Source organism: Esox lucius, chromosome 14 (genome assembly GCF_011004845.1).
Source record: "Esox lucius isolate fEsoLuc1 chromosome 14, fEsoLuc1.pri, whole genome shotgun sequence".
Classification (NCBI taxonomy): Eukaryota; Metazoa; Chordata; class Actinopteri; order Esociformes; family Esocidae; genus Esox; species Esox lucius.
Window position 1 is genome coordinate 28376163 of NC_047582.1, and position 19716 is coordinate 28395878.

Below are 19716 nucleotides of genomic sequence, written 5' to 3' on the forward strand. Positions count from 1 at the left end.
AGATGTCCAACAAAAGCTTTATTCTTCCAAAATATGACATTTACACTGTTCAAATAGACATTTACAATCTATAATAAGAAACATTCAATTATGCGTTTACAAATATTGTTCCAATTCATCACATCACAGTGTTCTTACATGTGAGCTGAATGTGATTGATTTATTCTATTTGGGAGAAAAACAAAATATGAGAATATACTTTGGAGCAATGTGTGTGTGCGCACGTCTGCGTGTCTTTATGTATCAAATAAATATATCAATATTCTGGAAAATCTGAAAAATTGTCATTTCAATAGTGTAATTAGATATACTATTGAAATCATATAAATCTCTTATCTTTAATAAGTCTCATTCTTAATCAACGCCATTTTTGGGAGTCTTGGACTCATGTGCATAGTTTTACAATCCCTTTAGAAAGATGACAAAATGAAAAGAAAGGATAAATAATTAAAATAAGGTCAAATGTTAAGTGAAGTTAGTCGTCCACACCAAAGTGCTGTTATCATGAATATCATACCAGCCAAGGTTTCAAGATAGAGTAATCTGGTCCCAAATTCATTTATGGCTTATCCGTGTACTGCTCCAAAGAGCTATAGAAGCTTTAGGAAAAGCTCATAATGTAAAAAAACTATAATACGTGATTTTTATGTCTGAACCATGGGAGTGATTTACAGCAACGCCCTCTGTCTTTTAGAGAGCAACGTAAGTATCAAGTTCTTCATCCCACAAAATGGAGTTGATACTGCGATTGATGTAAAAAGCACTGACATATACAGTATCTAATGAAGTGTTGCATCAGAGAAACCTCGCCGTTTATGTAGCGGAGGTTTGGTCATTCAGTCATACATGATTACATGCACAAGAAAATACTTGGCCCTCCATTCATGACAGCAGAACCTTATGTTAACATATAATTGGTTCTACTTGTGTGTTAGAAAGAAAATCACAGGTTACCAACAATCAAGTATGTAGGAATACAAAACCCAAACAATAGAAGGAATATACAATGAGCCCTCTTGTACAAACATACGAGTAAAAACAGTAGCACGAGAATCAGAAATAACAAATAATTTCAACTCTTTAATGCAGACAACATTTTTGTGTATTTGATTTTCAAATTTTTTGAAGAGCGCATGTTTTAATACATCACAGCTGCAAAGTAAACCAGCCAGCTGGTTTGGAAATACAAAAAAGTCCAATATTCATAAAGTGTTGGCCATTAAAACTATTAACAATTCTAAAATGGCTTCAGACTGCACTATTATGAGACAGACTGTAAAGTAATGGAGGAGGCCAAGCAAAAGAAAGATAGTGGTTTTGTTTTAAAAGAAACTCCTGCTAAAATACACATATTCAGTGTCTAACAGAGGGCTTACATCATTAATGTTGATTAAAAAAAACAGAGGTGAATGATCCATATCAGTTTGACACATTCAAAATAAAGCTAAGAAGGATATCTGTGTGTAATATTTCCCCATGAATGTGTATACATGTCAGTGGAGTTTGAGCTTATGTGGTACATTACACCAATACAATATTCAACCAGCAAAATCTACAATGACAAGGAAGCAAGTTGGAGAGTGAAATACAAAATGAAAGCCCAATCCCACAGCCCAAACAGCACAGTTCGATTTTTAAAGGACGAGTCCAGGGTCTGGATATTTTCTCTCCATGGCTCTGAATTTTAACTCATGCTGTGAATGTCTTCTGTGGTGTAAATAACACACGTGTTTGTATCTAAAATCCCATATTGCACTTTTAAAATACACTTCAACTGAGCAGTCTTAGAATGAAAAGACAGGCAAAGCTTTGGGTCAGTATTCCTACTGAGCACTTTTCAGATCAACTGAAAACTCAGGGGTCAAGACCCGTAAGACAGGTGAATGGCAAGATCTTGTGAATTCAGCCCACACACACACGCGCACGCACGAACATACAGACCATGCATGGATCCACGTACACACACACACACACACACACACACAGACAGACAGACCCACACCCACATGCACACGCTTTGTTTCCTCTCCCTACCTCAAAAAGACAGACAGGCACACAGGCTGCGACAAACAAACAAGAGGCCATTGTAATTTGGGGAATGAGTGGGGAGTTTCTACTGAAACCCTCCATTGTTAGACGGGGACACCAGGGGCATTGTTTCACATGCATGCAGCTGCAAGAGACTGACTCATTTGATCTAACTGCAGCACACCCCCCAATGCAATGTTCTTCAAACAGGGTTCAAGAGGGCCTAGAGGCAACAGAAATTACATTTCCCTCCAAGAAAGCACAGCTCGGTCAGAGAAGATGACCCGATACCACAGTGGGTTGTTATGTTAGAGCCCTAAGTCATCTACTGATAAGCGTGATAACTAGTCAACATCTTATTGCGATATTGAGGCTTTAGTTGAGGGGCCAGTTGGACAGTTCATACAACCAAGCCCACACAGACATTGTCATACAATGAGGGATTACAAAGTTAGCCCGCCAACTTTAGCAACCCACTTCAGTAACCAGACACAGTATGGGCCTAACTTGGTCAGAAACAATGACCAGAAATAAAAGGAAAAGTTAAATAGATTTTTCTTCTTTTACAGTATAGTCACCAAGCCAGCTTGGTAAGGCAGACTATGTAAAAGGCCCAAGGGGGAAAGGACCAAGGGCCTAGAATAAAGTCATTGATTGCCTGCCTCCATTAATCTAGATGAGAGTGTTCAGTGAATCATAGACCATGCACTATGTATATGGCCAGCCAAATGTGCAAACATTATTCTCAGGTCCATATAGTAACATTATCTATTGGCATATTACATTATGTATATGCATATATTAAAACAATCTATAACTTTAGAATTCTATAACATGGGTCCTTTGGGCTACACAGTAACATTGACCCTAGTTCTAGCACTTTTTCTGAAGTGGGAGAAATGCAAAGGGGTCATCAAATATTGAACATCTCATAGTGTAAACCACCAATTTGCTGCCTACTTGAAAGGTCTTGTTCAATTTCTCTATTTAATATTTAATAGCTTGCAACCCACTGTTTATTGACGTTAACATGTTAGTCTCCGTTTGAGTAGATATCTGTTGTTTGAATAAGCTAAATGATCCCCAGCCATTATCATATGCAGACAAAACACAGTGTAATACAGATTACTCCGAAACGTTCCCCAGACAGGGTAAACAATAATGGCTTAGACTTGAGCAAATGTTTTCCAGACAGACACTTCAGACTCCAATTCCATCTGTCAGGCTACCTTTTCCTGATTTTCAGTGTTGCACTACAACTGTAATGGTCTCCCATCTCCCTAAATGAAGTAGTTTTTACACTTTACACCTTCACTCCCTCAGATGAAAGAGTTCCTAAAAAAGCTTTTCTATATTATTGAATTATTCATCAGTTTCACCTCCCCAACACCATCACACGTAAAATACAGGATTAAATACACGATTAACGAGTAACAACTGTTGTATAGTGGCGTTCATCTAAATGGTGTACGTCAAAAGACAGATGTTTTTGTGCAGAGTAAACACACGCTCATCGCTAGTGGCTCTCGATCACCACTGGTTCAAAGACACCAGCAGACACCCTAAAGGAAACAGAAGAAGAATAGCTTCATTTCTATTTTCTTAACACACTGTCATAACAGACTGTGCACAGACATTGTCTCTACACACTAACTCACCTGCTACCCAGCTGTATCCCACTGAGTGCTGTGGTCCCATCTTTGCTGACAAACAGTCTGAGGTTGCTGTCTGTATATGGAGGCCAGAATGAAAGATAGGAAAAACACAGGAAGTGGGCACAGAGAGGGAAATAGAGTGAGCAGAGAGAGATGGAGAGAGGGAAATAGACAAAAAGTTAGAGGAGAACATAATGATGAAAAGAGAGAAGCAGAAAACTAGAACTGTTGTCATTTCCCATGCGATATTCAATCAACCCAATAGTCACAACGTTCAGTGATGATCACAGGTCTCCTCTGACCTTCTTCATGGTTGCTGACGTCGGCAAAGTTCTGGCTCTGGATGATCTTATCCACGATGTCGTCGGCATCGATGCGCGTGTCATCCACCCACGTTGGATGATTCTCCACAGTGTCCTTCTTCCTCCTGGGAGGTCACACAACAGCGTTAACCCAAACGAACCATGCGTGTTCTGTGCAGTTCGGCAACAAGGTCTGATCAAGGATGTCTCAGTAACCGTGGTGATATTAGCCTGGTAACACACTTTGCAGGACATAGGGGCCCTCACTCTCACCTTTTGACAAGTGCACATAAACAGGATTTGAGAAGTTTCTGCCGAAAGGCACTTTACGCGTAGTGAGGTACCGGAAGGCTGTTTTAGTGTTTTTTTGGCTCATAATTTGGGGGAATGTACTGAAAGGTTAAAGAAATACAAAACTGTAAGTGTTAACGTGTGTGTGTGTGTGTGTAAAAATATTTAAGCCTGTAGCTATCTCTCAACCTGGTGTGTGTTTAGCCTGTGTCTGTATATGTTGTAGCTTGCCTGGAGGGTCTGTTGGAGAGCAGGTTGGGGCGTGGTGGCCTTGGGGGTCTCTCGGGCTTGGCACCAGCCTCTCCATGTGCCTGGGGGTCTACTGCCAGGGGGTGTGGGTGGGCAAGGGCGTGGGGTGTCTGGGTGGGTGTGGCTAGGCCCCCAGAGGCACTGCTGCTGGTGGAGGCGTTGCGGCGGTGCGTGAGGTCCGTCAGGCTGGAGGAACGAGAGTGCTCGGTGCTGTAGCCTGTGGGAGGGGAGGATGGAGATTACATGCACACAGACACACACACACACACACACACACACACACACACAGTATGTATTGTCATATAACCTCATGTCAGAATAAAACCATGATTCTTCCCCATTTAGGAAATTATGGAATATTTTGGACAAAATCTTTCAAACAGTCAGTCCTGGACTAAGATGACCAGCATGGGGGAACGGAATAGCTATGGTCTGGTGCCAAGATGCTCCAGGGAGAAATGGGCCTATGGGCCGGGATCACGGACACTGTGCAACCCAAGTCCTGGACTAAAACAATCAAGCTCAATAGAGAATCACCGTTTTTTAGTCCAGGACTAGCGATCATAATTTTCCGGTCCAAGAAAGCAAAACTTTCCCTCAGGGTACAAATATATGATCAGCATCTCCTTCCCCCAAATCCCTACTTTAAACATAACTGGAGTGATGCTAATGATCACCCAAGATCAGTGCCTAGGGGACAATTTAACCTAGCTGACAAACCGTAGCGGAATCATTTAAAGTCTAACCTACAGAGGCCGACTGACCTGCTATCTTGCTCTGTTGGTTAAAGAGGCAGACTGACCTGCTATCTTGCTCTGTTGGTTAAAGAGGCAGACTGACCTGCTATCTTGCTCTGTTGGTTAAAGAGGCCGACTGACCTGCTATCTTGCTCTGTTGGTTAAAGAGGCCGACTGACCTGATATCTTGCTCTGTTGGCTGGCATAGCTGGAGTTCCGTGAGTGTCCTGTGTGGAACACTTCGTCCGGACTGGACCAGCTCTGCTCCAACTGTTCCTCAGGCAGGCCTGAAACAATAACACACAGGAGATGTCATATAGGACAGTATGCAACATATATATGGTTGTTTTTATATATAGTTTTTATATATGTTAAATGGGATTTTATGTGATTAACGGTACCAGAGTGAAGGGGAGCCGAGGGGAGTCTGGGTTTGATGGTTCGTCCTGACGACGTCCTGGTGACGCCCACTGCGGGAAGATTAGAGTTGCCGTCCGCGGTGCCCTCACCCTTACAGTCCAGCTGCAGAGAGGGGTCCTGGCCCGGGACAGAAATCGACTTGGCCGTGCTAGGGGGCCTACGGGTTACAAAGTCACAATAAGCATTAAATATACAGACATTTTCTATAATTTCGAACCAAGCACCCCAAAAGAGGCAAATGTCATGTTTGGTACAAGGAGCAGAAGATCTTAAGCACAGGATCCGACTTGCTCTGTGGTATATATGTTTTGGTCAGGAGGTGGCGCCAGAGGTCTGACTCACGTTTTAAAACACGGATCACCCGACAAAAGAGTCATTCCAATAGTAACCTAGGAAAGGGATAGTGACAAACATGATAACCAGCATTGACATACGTTGTTACAGACACTGCATCTAGGGGCATATGAAGTTAACATGATATGAAGTGCTGATCCTCTCTCGTGGCACAACAATGTTTCTATGGTAACAATGCAAGTATGTTAAGTAACCAAGTAAAAGAAACCAATGAGATAGAGGCCAGAGGGTGGCACCAAACAAGATCATTCTATTCATCCGTTAGATAAGCATTTAGGTGCTCCTCAGTCGTTTACGGACCATACACCAATCCACTCAAGGCCAAGCCTTCATTCAAGTCCAACAATTCCAGGACAAGTCTAAACATGGCTTTTCTCACTCGGCTAAGTACCAAAAGCTAATGTTAATGTGTGTGTGCGCTCGCACAAGCGAGTGTGCGGTAACCTTGAGAATGGAGTTGTCCTGGCGAGTGTTCTTGGTGTCGTAGCCCTCGAGGATACAGCAGCGTACAGTGGAGCCTGACCCAGCAAACTCCGCCATGTTGAGGTCAGCAAAGCCCAGCTGGAGGGGGGGAGAAAACCGAATAGAGGGAGACGGGAGAGAGGCGATGGAGTTAACAGATTGGGCTGATTATAACGGAGTGCCATTCAGAGGTGAACCCACTGCAATGAGGCGATTTCTTTAGAAATGCTTCATTTCATAGTGAGATGGTTTTTTGAAACCAGCCACCCACGCACACATCAGACATTTTCAAGAAACATGCTGTGTATCCTCGCTTTAGGCATGCCATTTCCATCTTTTTACTCTAGGGCCAAGTAAGCGAGTGGTTTACACACCCACCCACACACACACCCGCTCAAACACACACACACACACACACACACACACACACACACACACACACACACACACACACACATGCACACACAAACACACACACCTCCCCCAACGCCCAGTGTGCCGTTACATAACGATGGGCATGTGAGGCGGGCGAGGCAAGGTCACCCAACCATGATGTCACTGGAACAGGGACAAACAGTGCTACCTCGCACAGTGCTTCCTCGGCTTCCTTTTCATCTTTCTGTCCCCTTATATCACCACTCTCTCACTCTTCCTCTCCATTCTCTTTCCCACTGTCTTTCTCTCTCTCTCCCTTCTCTTCTCTCCCCTTTCCATCGGTCTTATATTATTCAATGTCTCCTTTCCTCCTCATTTCTCGGTCTTCTGCCCATCTGGAAGAACGCAGATATGCCACAATATAATGTGACCAGCCGGCCAGACCATTGCTGTCAGGACACAGTATGCTGTACCCTTTAGATACATTTAGTGTGGATGGGTACCGAATTTGATTTAATCTTGCTGGAACCGATTACTACCGAATTGCTTTAAGAAAAATCGGTTCCAAGGGGAACAGATGACGTTAAATATTAAACAAGAAGTATATGCTTCATGATAATCAATTTGTTGAACTCTTAATTTGATGGGGTGGGGGTTTGAATAACATGTACGAGCAGATAGACAGTTACAGGCCCGGCCAATTCCGAAACCGGTAGCTAGCCAGCGTCTTAGAAAACATGCACAACTCTGGAGCTAGCTAACGGAAGTGTTGATCACATATGTAGGAATAACTGGGGCTGCCTGTCATTTTAGCTAGCTAAGTAGACTACCAACAGCAGGTTTATCTGAGCAGCCAATACGTGGATAAAAAGTCTGGCTGCATTTTGTTATACTTAAAATCAAGCTACATGCAATTAATACAGCAAAATATTCTCCTGAAATGTTGACTGCACAGGTAAATTACGAAAACAAAACTTCAGGCAAGAGGACTGTTGTCTTAGACTACATTAGACGAGATAACGTCAGTCCAACTCCAACTACCTCACCTCCGTTCTATATCCCTTCCTCGTCTAATGTTAATAATTTAATAGGAACCGAACAATTTAATCGCTAATTTGATACCGAAACGTGGAAACCGAAATATTTCAAAATGGGCACATCCATAATTGAGAGGTAACTAGTGAGCATTTTTTGCATCTAACATTACATGGAACCTGCAGATGCCTTTGTTGCCAGTTCATTTTCTTTATATATCTGCAAATTAAAGTATTAGTTTAGAATTCTGGACTCATCGCCATTCTCACACTAGTCTTAATCTTCAAACTCATAAAAAAACGTATCCCAGAGATGGAGTGATATATTGAAAAAGTTTCTCTCAACAAAGTAAGCTGATTTATAAAATGGTTCAGTCCCTAAATGTGTCTTCATACATTAACATCTTTCTCAACCATTGCACAGACAAACTAAGCCTTGAGTAAACATGACCCTTTCCTTTCTGATTCCCTAAAAACGACTATAGTGACTCTTTGGTAACACGATTATGCAATGAGACCTTATTTGAAACGGTTAAACCAAAAACCACTATGACAGAAACCTTTTCTAGGCTTCGGTTTTATTGCAACCCATGGCCTCTCTATTAAAGGGGAAGAACAGCAAACGTTTAGTAATCGTGGCACAAATTCCATCCAAGTCATGTTATCAATATAAGCATTTCATTTTTATTACTTTTAGTATTGTACAATTCAGTTTGTTGAGCCTCACAACTAATTTCTGATACTTTTACATTATTGGACATGACAAGAAAAACAATCATATCATTGCCATAACTTAAATGGGATTTGTGCCACAAAACGAAAAAAGGTTTGCATTTGTAAAGAGTCCAGGTAGACTGAACCAAAGCATGGATAATGTCTATAGGCTGCAAACAGAATTAGGAAACAGTGTCATTTTATAATGTTTTGTCACAGCAGCAACATCAAGGCAACATTTGATCTGTTTACCTTTCGAATGACCGACGGTTCACAGTAAAAGAGGTAGTCCACTGTATTTACATTTTTCCCCTTTATTTATTTTTTATTCCCCAGACTTCTGCTTTCGGGAACTATAATCAAACCGTCTCACCAGTCATCTTCCAGACATCAAGTCACACCACAATGTACTTATCCTCCTACTCCTTCCTTTTATGTGGTCAAACGCTGTGGTTTTACAAAAGAGCACGTGCGCATCAGAAGCCTTGTCTTATTGTATCCACAAAAGAGCGACGTACAAAGCATTTTCATGCACACTGTAAACTTAGTCTCTTCCCACAGCCATCGCTGACAAATATATCTCTGGGCTGGAGGGTCAATGCTAAGTCTCTGGCAGGCTGGACTACACAGTCAGTTTGGCAGACAGTGGCCTGTATTAATGAGAGTCAAACTAGGCAAACACATCAAAACACAGAACTATTAGTCCACTTCCACAGTCATCTTCCTCTTGCACTCTGTCCCTCCGTGTTTAACACCTACAGGCCCGGAGCGGTCAGAGAGCGCCTGTCTGTCGCTCTCGCTCTCTTTCAGCTGACTCAGCAGACATTTCAGTGCAGTGCCGTCTTCCCGGATGAACAGGATCAGCAAACAAGGAGGAAACGATGGGGACAGGGAAGCCCTAGCCCAATGATAACATCCAGGCTGCCTTCACACACACACACACAGGCAGGCAGAGAGCCAAGCACACAAACACAAACACACACAGTCAAGTTGTTCCACTTAAATGTACATGTCAAAAATGTGAATTGGTTCTCAACAGACTTACCAGGTTAAATAATGGTAACAAATCAATATATTTTAGAAGTTATGTGACACCCGTGTAAGTCTGTAATTTCTAGACACCCAGCAAGATTATTACCAACCACCAGGTGGCGCTACCCACAGTCACAGTGGAGGACTGTGGGGGAAAAAACAACACAGGTCTGGGTCATGGAACAGCTAAGTGACCTATAAACTGATCTATAAAGAACATGGATGGAAGGCAGTGAGACATGGATACAGTCACCTCAATGCCCCCCAACCCCCCCCCCCCCACACACCTTCCCCAAAAGTCCCATCCTGTATCACCCGGCTTGTCACAAGTATGTCATACCAGGTCCCAAGTGAATAACTCCCACATGACTTTTACTGCAGTGGTTTTACAGTCATTGGGGCTGTAAAACATTCTGTATTATTGAATCATATTATTTGTCACATTTTAGACAGCAATTCATTGTCTCCAGATACACTGTGTGTGTGTGTGTGCGTGTGTGTGCGTGCGTGTGTGTGCATTCTACTGTACAGGCACGCCTGTAAACCAAACAACCATATAAGAGGAAGTTTTACCTTTGAGAAGGTCTTTCCGCCTTTGAGCTCCTGCAATGAGAAGTAACATTTGAAATACTGTACATTAAAAATAAAAGTGTTTGAAAAACTGTTCCATATGAAGTAGCGTTTGAAATACTGTACCTCCAGAAGTAGTTTTTCAAATACTGTACATAAATAAGTAGCACATGAAAGTGTTCATTAAGTAGTAAGTAAGTGTGTGGTTAATACTGTAATTTGGGATGAAGCACACTCTTTAACACTATTGTCTATAATAGTAAACCAACATCGCCCATTCATATACAGTTTTTCATCCTTATAGTGTTCACGTTTCTATGTAAAATGCACATTTAGGATTAGGGTATTTGTATTAGCGAACAACATCACAGTGTTTCCATTAGTGATGGCCAAACAAGGCTTCTTTAGCGTTATTTTAACAGCTGGATATTATGCTGGCAGCACTCAGATTTTCTTTATCACAATAAAAGCCATCATTGAAATTTATACGGCAATATAGTTAACAATACAGTCTGTTAAAAAAGAAAAGACATGAACACTATTGGAACGGCCATTAAACATAAAATTTACAGACTAGATTGCTAACTATATTTCAGTGATGGCTTTTATTCTGAAAAATAAAATCTGAGTTAGTGCTGCTAGCATAATATCCTTCTGCTAGTTGAACAGTAATGAAGCCTCGTATGGCCATCACTAGTTTCCATTCCCCTTCAAGTGGCTAGATATGATTGTTGAAGTGAATTCCAAAATGATACAAAATAAGTAGGAACTGCTTTAATATTGTTTTTAACAGTGAATAATTTATGTTACATTGTTGGAAGAAAGGTTTCTATGTAGATTCACAATGTGTGAAATACAATAACTGGGATGTTCCCCACAGTTCACTGCCTATGAATGACATGACCTGAGGCCTCCATTTCACGGCAGCAGATAGGAAGCTGTGTGATTATAGCCTGTCAGACATATAATCTCACAAAAAGCAGAAAGGTTGTGAGATTAAATCCCAAGCCGGCAAGGTGAAGAATCATTAGTTCTTCCACTGAGCAAAACGGTTAAACCTAATTGCTTCTATAATATGCTCTGGATAAGAGATCGCTAAATGACTGGAGAAAGAAAACAAAACATGATCAAAGTAAAATACGTATCCACAATCTGATCTCTAATCAGCCACTACTGACACATGAAAGGGAAAGCCATGTAAAGTCACAATCCCCATATTTCAGAACATCAAAAGGGATAATTACTGTAGCTTGCATTGGCGCTAATGTGAGTGCAAAGTAAACAAGACGCAACCAAAGATGGCCCACGGAAATATCTAAGCAGACTGCAGTGGTGTGTGGATTTGAGAATGGGAACCAAGGGTACAAATTATATCTCCAACCTCACCACCGGTCGACTGTGTGGGAGTACGAAAGGCGTTGGAGTGTCAAATTCACATTGCAGGTAAAGGGTACATTAACTTGGTATGTCTTAAAATAGTGGAAAGGGACCTGGTGCACTGGTGCTTTCCCACTGCGTATTAGCAACATGTCATCTGTAAAGTACCTTTTTTAGGCAGTGAGAAATACTACAGTAGGGGATGATGGGAAGTGTAGTTACCTTGCGTACAGAGACCCTGCAGATGCAGGGGTCCAAAACTCCAGTGTTGGGACTGGCACTCATTTTACAGATAAAGGAGAACTTCTTCTTCCAACGAACACAGTTCTGCTGGACCTCCTCCCTACATGCAGACGGAGAGGACAGAAATGGAGAAAGACAGACACGTAATGTTGAAAGGTCAATCATCTTCACACATTACATGTTGGGGTAATAGCAATTGTCATTATGCAGAATCAGTCATCATCAATACCAGTACGATCATTATTATGATCATTATCATTGTCCTGATCAGTCCGGAACCTCATACCATTATCATCTTCAATAGCACGGGTTTCTGGAGTTCTGTTGTTTGCATTGCTTTGGCTAATGCTCGCTCTACAGTACTTGATAAAAGCACCAAAGCCAAAAGCCCAGTGAATGAAAACCACCTGTTTTGCGGTTGACAAGAGACTATTATGCACTTCGGGAACATTGCACTGGCAAAGACAGAGTTCTGTTGCTCGGAAAGCCCCTTACTTTCAACGCAGACTGCCACAACATGGCCTACAAAGGCTGTGTAGAGCAGCAGTTGTGTTTTTTGAGGTCAGTGACCCCTTTTGTGAACACATTCATCAGGGATAATCTGTTGCTTTTGTAAAAAAAATATTTACGCAGACCCTATCTATGAGAACCGACGTTGAGGATACAATTTATAGTTAGACATAACACACTCTAGCAGGTGTGTATATGCTTGAATCCATGTCTGTGAATGGTCAGGTGTGTATATGCTTGAATCCATGTCTGTGAATGGTCAGGTGTGTATATGCTTGAATCCATGTCTGTGAATGGTCAGGTGTGTATATGCTTGAATCCATGTCTGTGAATGGTCAGGTGTGTATATGCTTGAATCCATGTCTGTGAATGGTCAGGTGTGTATATGCTTGAATCCATGTATGTGAATGGTCAGGTGTGTATATGCTTGAATCCATGTCTGTGAATGGTCAGGTGTGTATATGCTTGAATCCATGTCTGTGAATGGTAAGGTGTGTATATGCTTGAATCCATGTCTGTGAATGGTAAGGTGTGTATATGCTTGAATCCATGTCTGTGAATGGTCAGGTGTGTCTTTGGTCATTTAACCTCCTAAGACCTGAGCTTTGATACTCTATGCATTTTTAATGTCTCTTAGCTATGTGGGATTAGTAAGACCTGATAAGTATAACATCTAAGCATTGTATTTGAACTGGAACTACTGATGACATGGGGTTTACTACAGAACACATTAAAGTCACCAGTGTGTAACAAAGTAGAAAACCGTTCATTTAAAATGTTTTCATTAAAACAGAACATGAACAAATGTGCAAACAGTGTGAGGGAGCATATGTACGTGCACTAAGTGTGTGTGCATTTCAATGACAACAAATAACATGGCAACAATTAATGGCACAACTGCTAATGACATATGCAGTCAAAGTGTTTTATTTATATACTGTTCATCATAGCATTTGTCAGTACCAGAGAGGTATTCAAAGATCAATAATTAATGCATGTTAGGTGCACCAACACAGCATAATGAGTAACTTCATACACTTCATACATTTGGCAAACTTCTGAAATTGCCATCTACCTTTGGTGGTAAAGATATTATGTTGAGGTGATCCATCACTTCCATTTATTTCAGTTTTTCTTCAAAAAATATTTATAAAAATAATAAAATGCCAGGAAATATACGGGAATCTGAATAGACAAAACACACAAACACTAGCCCAACCAGGCACAGTCTACATATAGCTTTTTGTTTTACAGTTCTATTTTAAATAGGTAAAACTGTTATGATCTATCACAAATCAGTGTTTTGTTATTTGTTACATTTTTGTGTGTTTTCTGTGGAGCCCTGGAAGAGTATCAGCTGATTCTGCCAGAGATAATGGGGATCCCGAAAAATAATAATTAAAACACATCCTGTTTATCTTATGCTCTTTGATTAGCCTGGGTGTGTGTTTGTGAGACAGTGAGTGAGAGAGAGAAAGAGCAAGACACTGTGTGTGTGTGTGTGTGTGTGTGTGTGTGTGTGTCAAACTAAACGATACAACCAGGGCCGGCTACATTATGTCCTAGCTGCAGAAACTAAAGGTTTTGTCTGCTTCAGTGAACCCACCTCAGCGGTAAAGCATGGCCTGAACCCACCTCAGCGGTAAAGCATGGCCTGAACCCACCTCAGCGGTAAAGCATGGCCTGAACCCACCTCAGCGGTAAAGCATGGCCTGAACCCACCTCAGCGGTAAAGCATGGCCTGAACCCACCTCAGCGGTAAAGCATGGCCTGAACCCACCTCAGCGGTAAAGCATGGCCTGAACCCACCTCAGCGGTAAAGCATGGCCTGAACCCACCTCAGCGGTAAAGCATGGCCTGAACCCACCTCAGCGGTAAAGCATGGCCTGAACCCACCTCAGCGGTAAAGCATGGCCTGAACCCTGAGCCGCTTCCTCCACTCTCCTTTGCGCACCGGTGCCCAACCTTGGCACCACGGTTGGCCTGGGCAAGGTGCCAAAGCATCTGTTATAACACCACCCCCTCCCCACCTGCCAGTCAGCCATAACAGAGTCAGACTCTGGTTCAGCCAAGGCCAACCACAGACACCCACGTGTCCCTGCCACCCACACCCACCTGCCCTACTATGACCCGTGTCAGTGTGAGGCATGTTGCGGGACTGTATTTGCTAACAAGACTACAGGATGACAACCTTAGTGTCACTAAGTGTAGTTCAATTCGAAAACAACTCATTTGTTCTGATCAGGTATTCTGGTGTCACAACTGACCACAATGTGTAAGTCCTTAGACATAAAATCAAGTAAATAAAGTAAATTAGACGGGGTCTCAAGACAAACATCAGTAAGTGCGAATATGAACCACACCCAACAGATGGATATCTTCATTTTCATATTAAGCAATAGGAAAATCCCTTGTGTTCAGCTGATCTACATTGATAATGTGATGCTTCACTCAAATGCCTTTAGAAATCCACCATGTATGTAATATCTAAACAAATCAGGCAAACAGCATTGTTGATACAAGGCGATGAAGCGCGAACACAGGAGTGAACGAGTGAACACTTGGGTGAGAAGCGGGGGAAACGGAACAGGGTTACTGTTATCACATGTAGCTTCCTTCCTCTCTCGCCCTGCTGATTGTTCCCTCAGTGTTGATACTGCTCACATCCAGCTGGACCGTGACTCACACAAAGAGACAGAGAGGTCCACTCAACGTGTAGACAGTGGCCAGCAAAGGGACGCACACGGTCAGCAATAACGCTCAATTACGCTGCGGCGTTCAGATGTTGCTCGGTTGGTTGTTAGGGGCCTAATGTGTGCCAAGACCACTGCTCCACCGCCACCCTGTACTGTTGACCTAAAGGCACGATGGATTCATGTGTTTTACATCAAACGCTGACCGTACTGTCTGTGTGTCACAGCGGGAAATCGAGATTCCTCTGGCCAGGTGACGATTTTCTGATCTCCGACAGTCCAGTTTTGGTGAGCACATGCCCATTCTCTTCCAAGGTTCAACACATTGTGCGTTCAGAGATGCCCTTCTGCAAACCGCCCTCATGAAGAGTGGTCATTTGAGTATTTGCGGCCTTTCTGTCAGCTGGAACGAGTCTGGCCACTCTCATCTGACCTCTCTCATTAACAAGGTATTTTTGTCCACAGAACTGCCGGTCACAGGAGTTCTTTGTTTGTCATACCATTCTTGGTATACTGAAGAGACTGTGGTACATGAAAATCCCAAGAGGTCAGCTGTTTCAGAGATGCTGGAACCACCACGTCTGGCACCAACAATTATACCAAGGTCAAAGTTGCTTAGATCATGTATTTTCCACATTCAGATGTTTGGTTGAACAACACCTAAACCTATTGACAGTGTCTGCATATGATATATATTGAGCTGCACTCACATTATTTGCTGTTCGGCCATTTCCTTTAACAAGCAGGTGTACCTAATAAACTGGCCACTCAGTGTAAGTCATTTAAATGTTATTGAGAGACAGAAGAGAGAGAGAGACAGAAGAGAGACAGAGAGAGACAGAAGAGAGACAGAGAGAGAGAGAGACAGAGACAGAGAGACAGACACAGCGAACACAGCCTGGCCATAGAGACAGGTCGTCGCAGACAGCTCTAGCAACCCAGAGATGCCAGGATGTGTTTATTCTGCCCACAGAACGAAATTGAAACCGAAACACACTTTCTCCATAAGTGTGATAGCTATGCAGATCTGCGGGCAACCTTCTTCCCCCAGACTGAAAAACGACAGAGAATTCGGAAAACAGAAGTCGAAACATTACAATGCATATTGGGTGAGAAGAACCATTATGCAAAATATGCTGCATCATGCAACACCCATAGGGACAGCCAGTTGACCCAATAATCCTGCACCCAATAATCTAACACACACATGCAACATACAACCACACACACACACACACACACACACACACACACACACACACACACACACACACACACACACACACACACACACACACACACACACACACACAATTTTATTGTATTTAAATAAATTGAATTGTTAATAATTGTATGAACTTTCTTTTATGATTATCATTAAAATTGTAAACTGCTTTGGCAGTGTTGTTCAGTTGTAACTTCCATGCCAATAAAGACCATTTGAATTGAATTGAGACTGGAGAGCGAGGACAGAGATAACTGGCGCCCACTCTGCAGATATCAACCTTTGAACACAGACTGTCATTCCAGTCATGAGACATGTTGTTATGGCGACTGGGTGCAGAAGGGCTATCTGGATCCTGTAGAGATACGTCTGTCTAGTGTCTACCGCTCCCTAAATCTGTAGTTCCCTTCTCAGTTTCACACTCTTTCTCACGCTCAGTCCCACTATCCATTTCCCCTTCCGTCTCCGCACTTTTCTCTATTCCTTATCCACCGGTCTCTCTGCTGCTCCTTATCCACCGGTCTCTCTGCTGCTCCTTGTCCACCGGTCTCTCTGCTGCTCCTTGTCCACCGGTCTCTCTCCGGCTCCTTGTCCACCGGTCTCTCTCCGGCTCCTTGTCCACCGGTCTCTCTCCGGCTCCTTGTCCACCGGTCTCGCTCCTGCTCCTTGTCCATCGGTCTCGCTCCTGCTCCTTGTCCATCGGTCTCTCTCCTGCTCCTTATCCACCGGTCTCTCTCCGGCTCCTTATCCACCGGTCTCTCTCCTGCTCCTTATCCATCGGTCTCTCTCCTGCTCCTTATCTGCCCGTCACTCTCCTGCTCTCTCTCTCTCTCTCTCTCTCCTTACTTCCTTTTCTATCAAACATGTCTACCCTTCCCACCTTCTGCCCCCCCGTCCTTGTCCCCTGTCCCCTGTCCCCTGTCCCCCGTCCCTGTCCCCCTCCCTGCCCCCCGTCCCCCTCTCCTCATCCCTCTCTAGATCAGGGTGAACTTTATCTTTCCTAAATATCAGTGTGACCCTGTTGAACAAAAAGTCATCATAATCATCACCACCACCTTCATCCTCACCATTAGAGGGAAATATAAACAACACCACTGGCTCTCTCTCCACCCTGGTCCCCCATGAGTCCTGCTGTTTACACACATCAGGCAGAACTGTACAGGGAAATGCTGAGTCACGTTCAAAGCAGTGAATCACAGCACCCCAATGCAGCCCCTTCAAGACTGCACCGAATAGCCACAAGAAGACAAAACACGAGAACTGAAACAATGAGGCAAGTATTACATAACACAGGATCAATGTGTTTTCTAGGAGAGATTAGGGATTGACATTTTCCATAGCCTTGGATGTGTCATGTTACACAGGATTCAACCTGACAAATAAATGAAAACAATATTCTAGATATAAAATAAACACAGTAATTTATATATATATTTTTAAAGATATTAAGTGAAAAGAATGGAATCCAAACGTTGCAAAGGGGCTCTTGTCCACTGCCATTAAAGCCTCAGACACTGGTCATCAGGCTGGTGAACAATGGAACATCCAAACATAGGACAAAACATTTTGAAATCCGGAAAAGTTCACTTTCATTACCACACCTATGTATGTCAGCTGAGTTGTGTGGTTAAAGAGTCATTCTCTTTTTGTTTGGTCTACAGTTTAGACCAAACAAGTGGTTTACTTTCCAACCACTTCTAGATACTGTCAAGAAAAGCGTTGAATAAATAATATTATTTATTTTCTTATTATTATGTATTTTTTCAGATATTTCATTTGTTTTCGTGGGTCAGTGGTCAGGGAAGCAATGGGATGCATTTGGTGTCTCCATTATAATTTCAAAGGTGTAATGTTTTTTGGATTTCTCTGCAGAGTTTTTGCTGAAAGAGCAGTTGGTCAGATTTGAATCCATGCTGCAGCAGTATACGGACACCCTTCCACTGGGCCAACCTAGGCCATCATGCTACAGAATCTCTAAGCCCTTTGAGCATGTCACAATCCAACATTCTGATATCTGCATCATAAGGAACCTTGGCTTGGATTACCATGGAAAAGATTGTAAATATGTTCTAGAATACCACAATTCTATACAGATTATACTTAATACTGATCATAAACTACTTAATTTTTTTTTTTAGATACACTGTATAGCATTGTATCAAGTCTGTATAGACTTGATACAATGCCAGTGGGATTCATTTTGGTTCCCGTTGTTATGAACTTTATTCCTGACCAGGAGTTTGACTCGGACTGCGACTCTGGCTATCAGTCTGACTTTGATCTCTGATGACAACGCTGATGCCCTCATCCAGCTCAGACGTCCTCCATCCAGCTCAGATGTCCTCCATCTCCTCATGTTCGTTGTAGAGCCTCAGTGGCCAGGAACCGGTAGCCCAGGATCGAGCCCTAGTTTCCCAGGCTAGAGCATTACATTCCCGGACTAGAGCCCTAGTTTCCCAGGCTAGAGCCTTACTTTCCCAGGCTAGAAACAGAATTCCTACAGATAGCGGCTTAGGTTCCCAGGCTACCGATCTAGACTCCCAAGCTAGAAACCTAGGCTCTTAGGCTAGAGCCCTTGGCTCCCAAACCAGTCCTAGATTCCCAGACTACAACCTTAGCTTCCCAGGCAAGAAACTTTGTTTCTCCAAATAGAAGCCTAGTTTCACACACCAGAACCCTAGTTTCCCTAGTCAGAGCCATAGTTTCTAAGACAAGTTTCTATGTGTCTGTATTGCATGAGGCCAGCTGTAGCAGAGCTACAGAATGGGCCACATCTGGTCCCCCAGAGTCGGCAGACACCCCATCTAAAACGGAGACAGCATCAGAGGATTGTTTCCCCATCAGTAGAGTGATCACCCCTTGCAAGAGGCCCTGGGAGTCTGACATTTCAATTAACCCAGGTCACTGCGAGATCCCTCTAAAAAGGAAGTATGAGGGAAAATATTTGCTATCCCAAAGTGTGCCTTCTGTTTCCCGGAAGAGGACCTCTAAAGAATCAGAGGACAGCCCAGAAAGCTCTGATTCCGAGTCAGATGGCACTGAACAGAAGAGGACAAGGTTCCAGGAGGGAGTCCCTCAACGGAACATTTGAGTAATGACGTTCATCTGTGACTACAACCAACATGGTGAACTTATATTTTATTAATTTAAATTGTAAATAGACAAAAAAATCGAATCATCTTTGTGTTCCTTATAACTTCAGCTTTCATTATTGCCGAAACGGCAGATAAGTATAACAAAAAAATAAATGAATGATTCAGCCAAAATGACAAAGCCAACACAGATTTGAGAAAAAAACCTAAGTTACAACATAGTGAAAGACAAACACACAAACCACTGTGAAAGGTTAGAAATCCCAGGCAGCAGAGAAACCAGCAGGAAGGAAGGCAGGAGTATGCACAGATCAGATGCACACCCACCCACACACACACAGCAGAGATCTGCT

General features: G+C 42.8%; 1 protein-coding gene across 2 annotated transcripts in view; it reads right to left on the bottom strand.

Annotated features, from left to right (window-relative positions):
- The window catches only part of fam102ab (family with sequence similarity 102 member Ab), a 41570-nt gene continuing 21854 nt past the window's right edge, over window positions 1-19716 (bottom strand). Inside the window, exons 1-11 of one of the 2 annotated variants that reach the window (XM_034296942.1) lie at window positions 16743-16996; window positions 11823-11943; window positions 10227-10256; window positions 6481-6597; window positions 6025-6071; window positions 5664-5839; window positions 5442-5549; window positions 4508-4742; window positions 3986-4110; window positions 3687-3756; window positions 1-3590 (exon numbers count right to left, since the gene is read on the bottom strand). In XM_034296942.1, coding sequence (XP_034152833.1) covers window positions 3545-3590; window positions 3687-3756; window positions 3986-4110; window positions 4508-4742; window positions 5442-5549; window positions 5664-5839; window positions 6025-6071; window positions 6481-6597; window positions 10227-10256; window positions 11823-11943; window positions 16743-16945 — 1278 coding nt within the window. In that variant the 5' untranslated portion in view covers window positions 16946-16996 and the 3' untranslated portion in view covers window positions 1-3544. Of the gene's footprint in view, window positions 3591-3686; window positions 3757-3985; window positions 4111-4507; window positions 4743-5441; window positions 5550-5663; window positions 5840-6024; window positions 6072-6480; window positions 6598-10226; window positions 10257-11822; window positions 11944-16742; window positions 16997-19716 lie in introns of those variants that run through there. The other variant, XM_029124933.2, reaches the window with a different exon arrangement.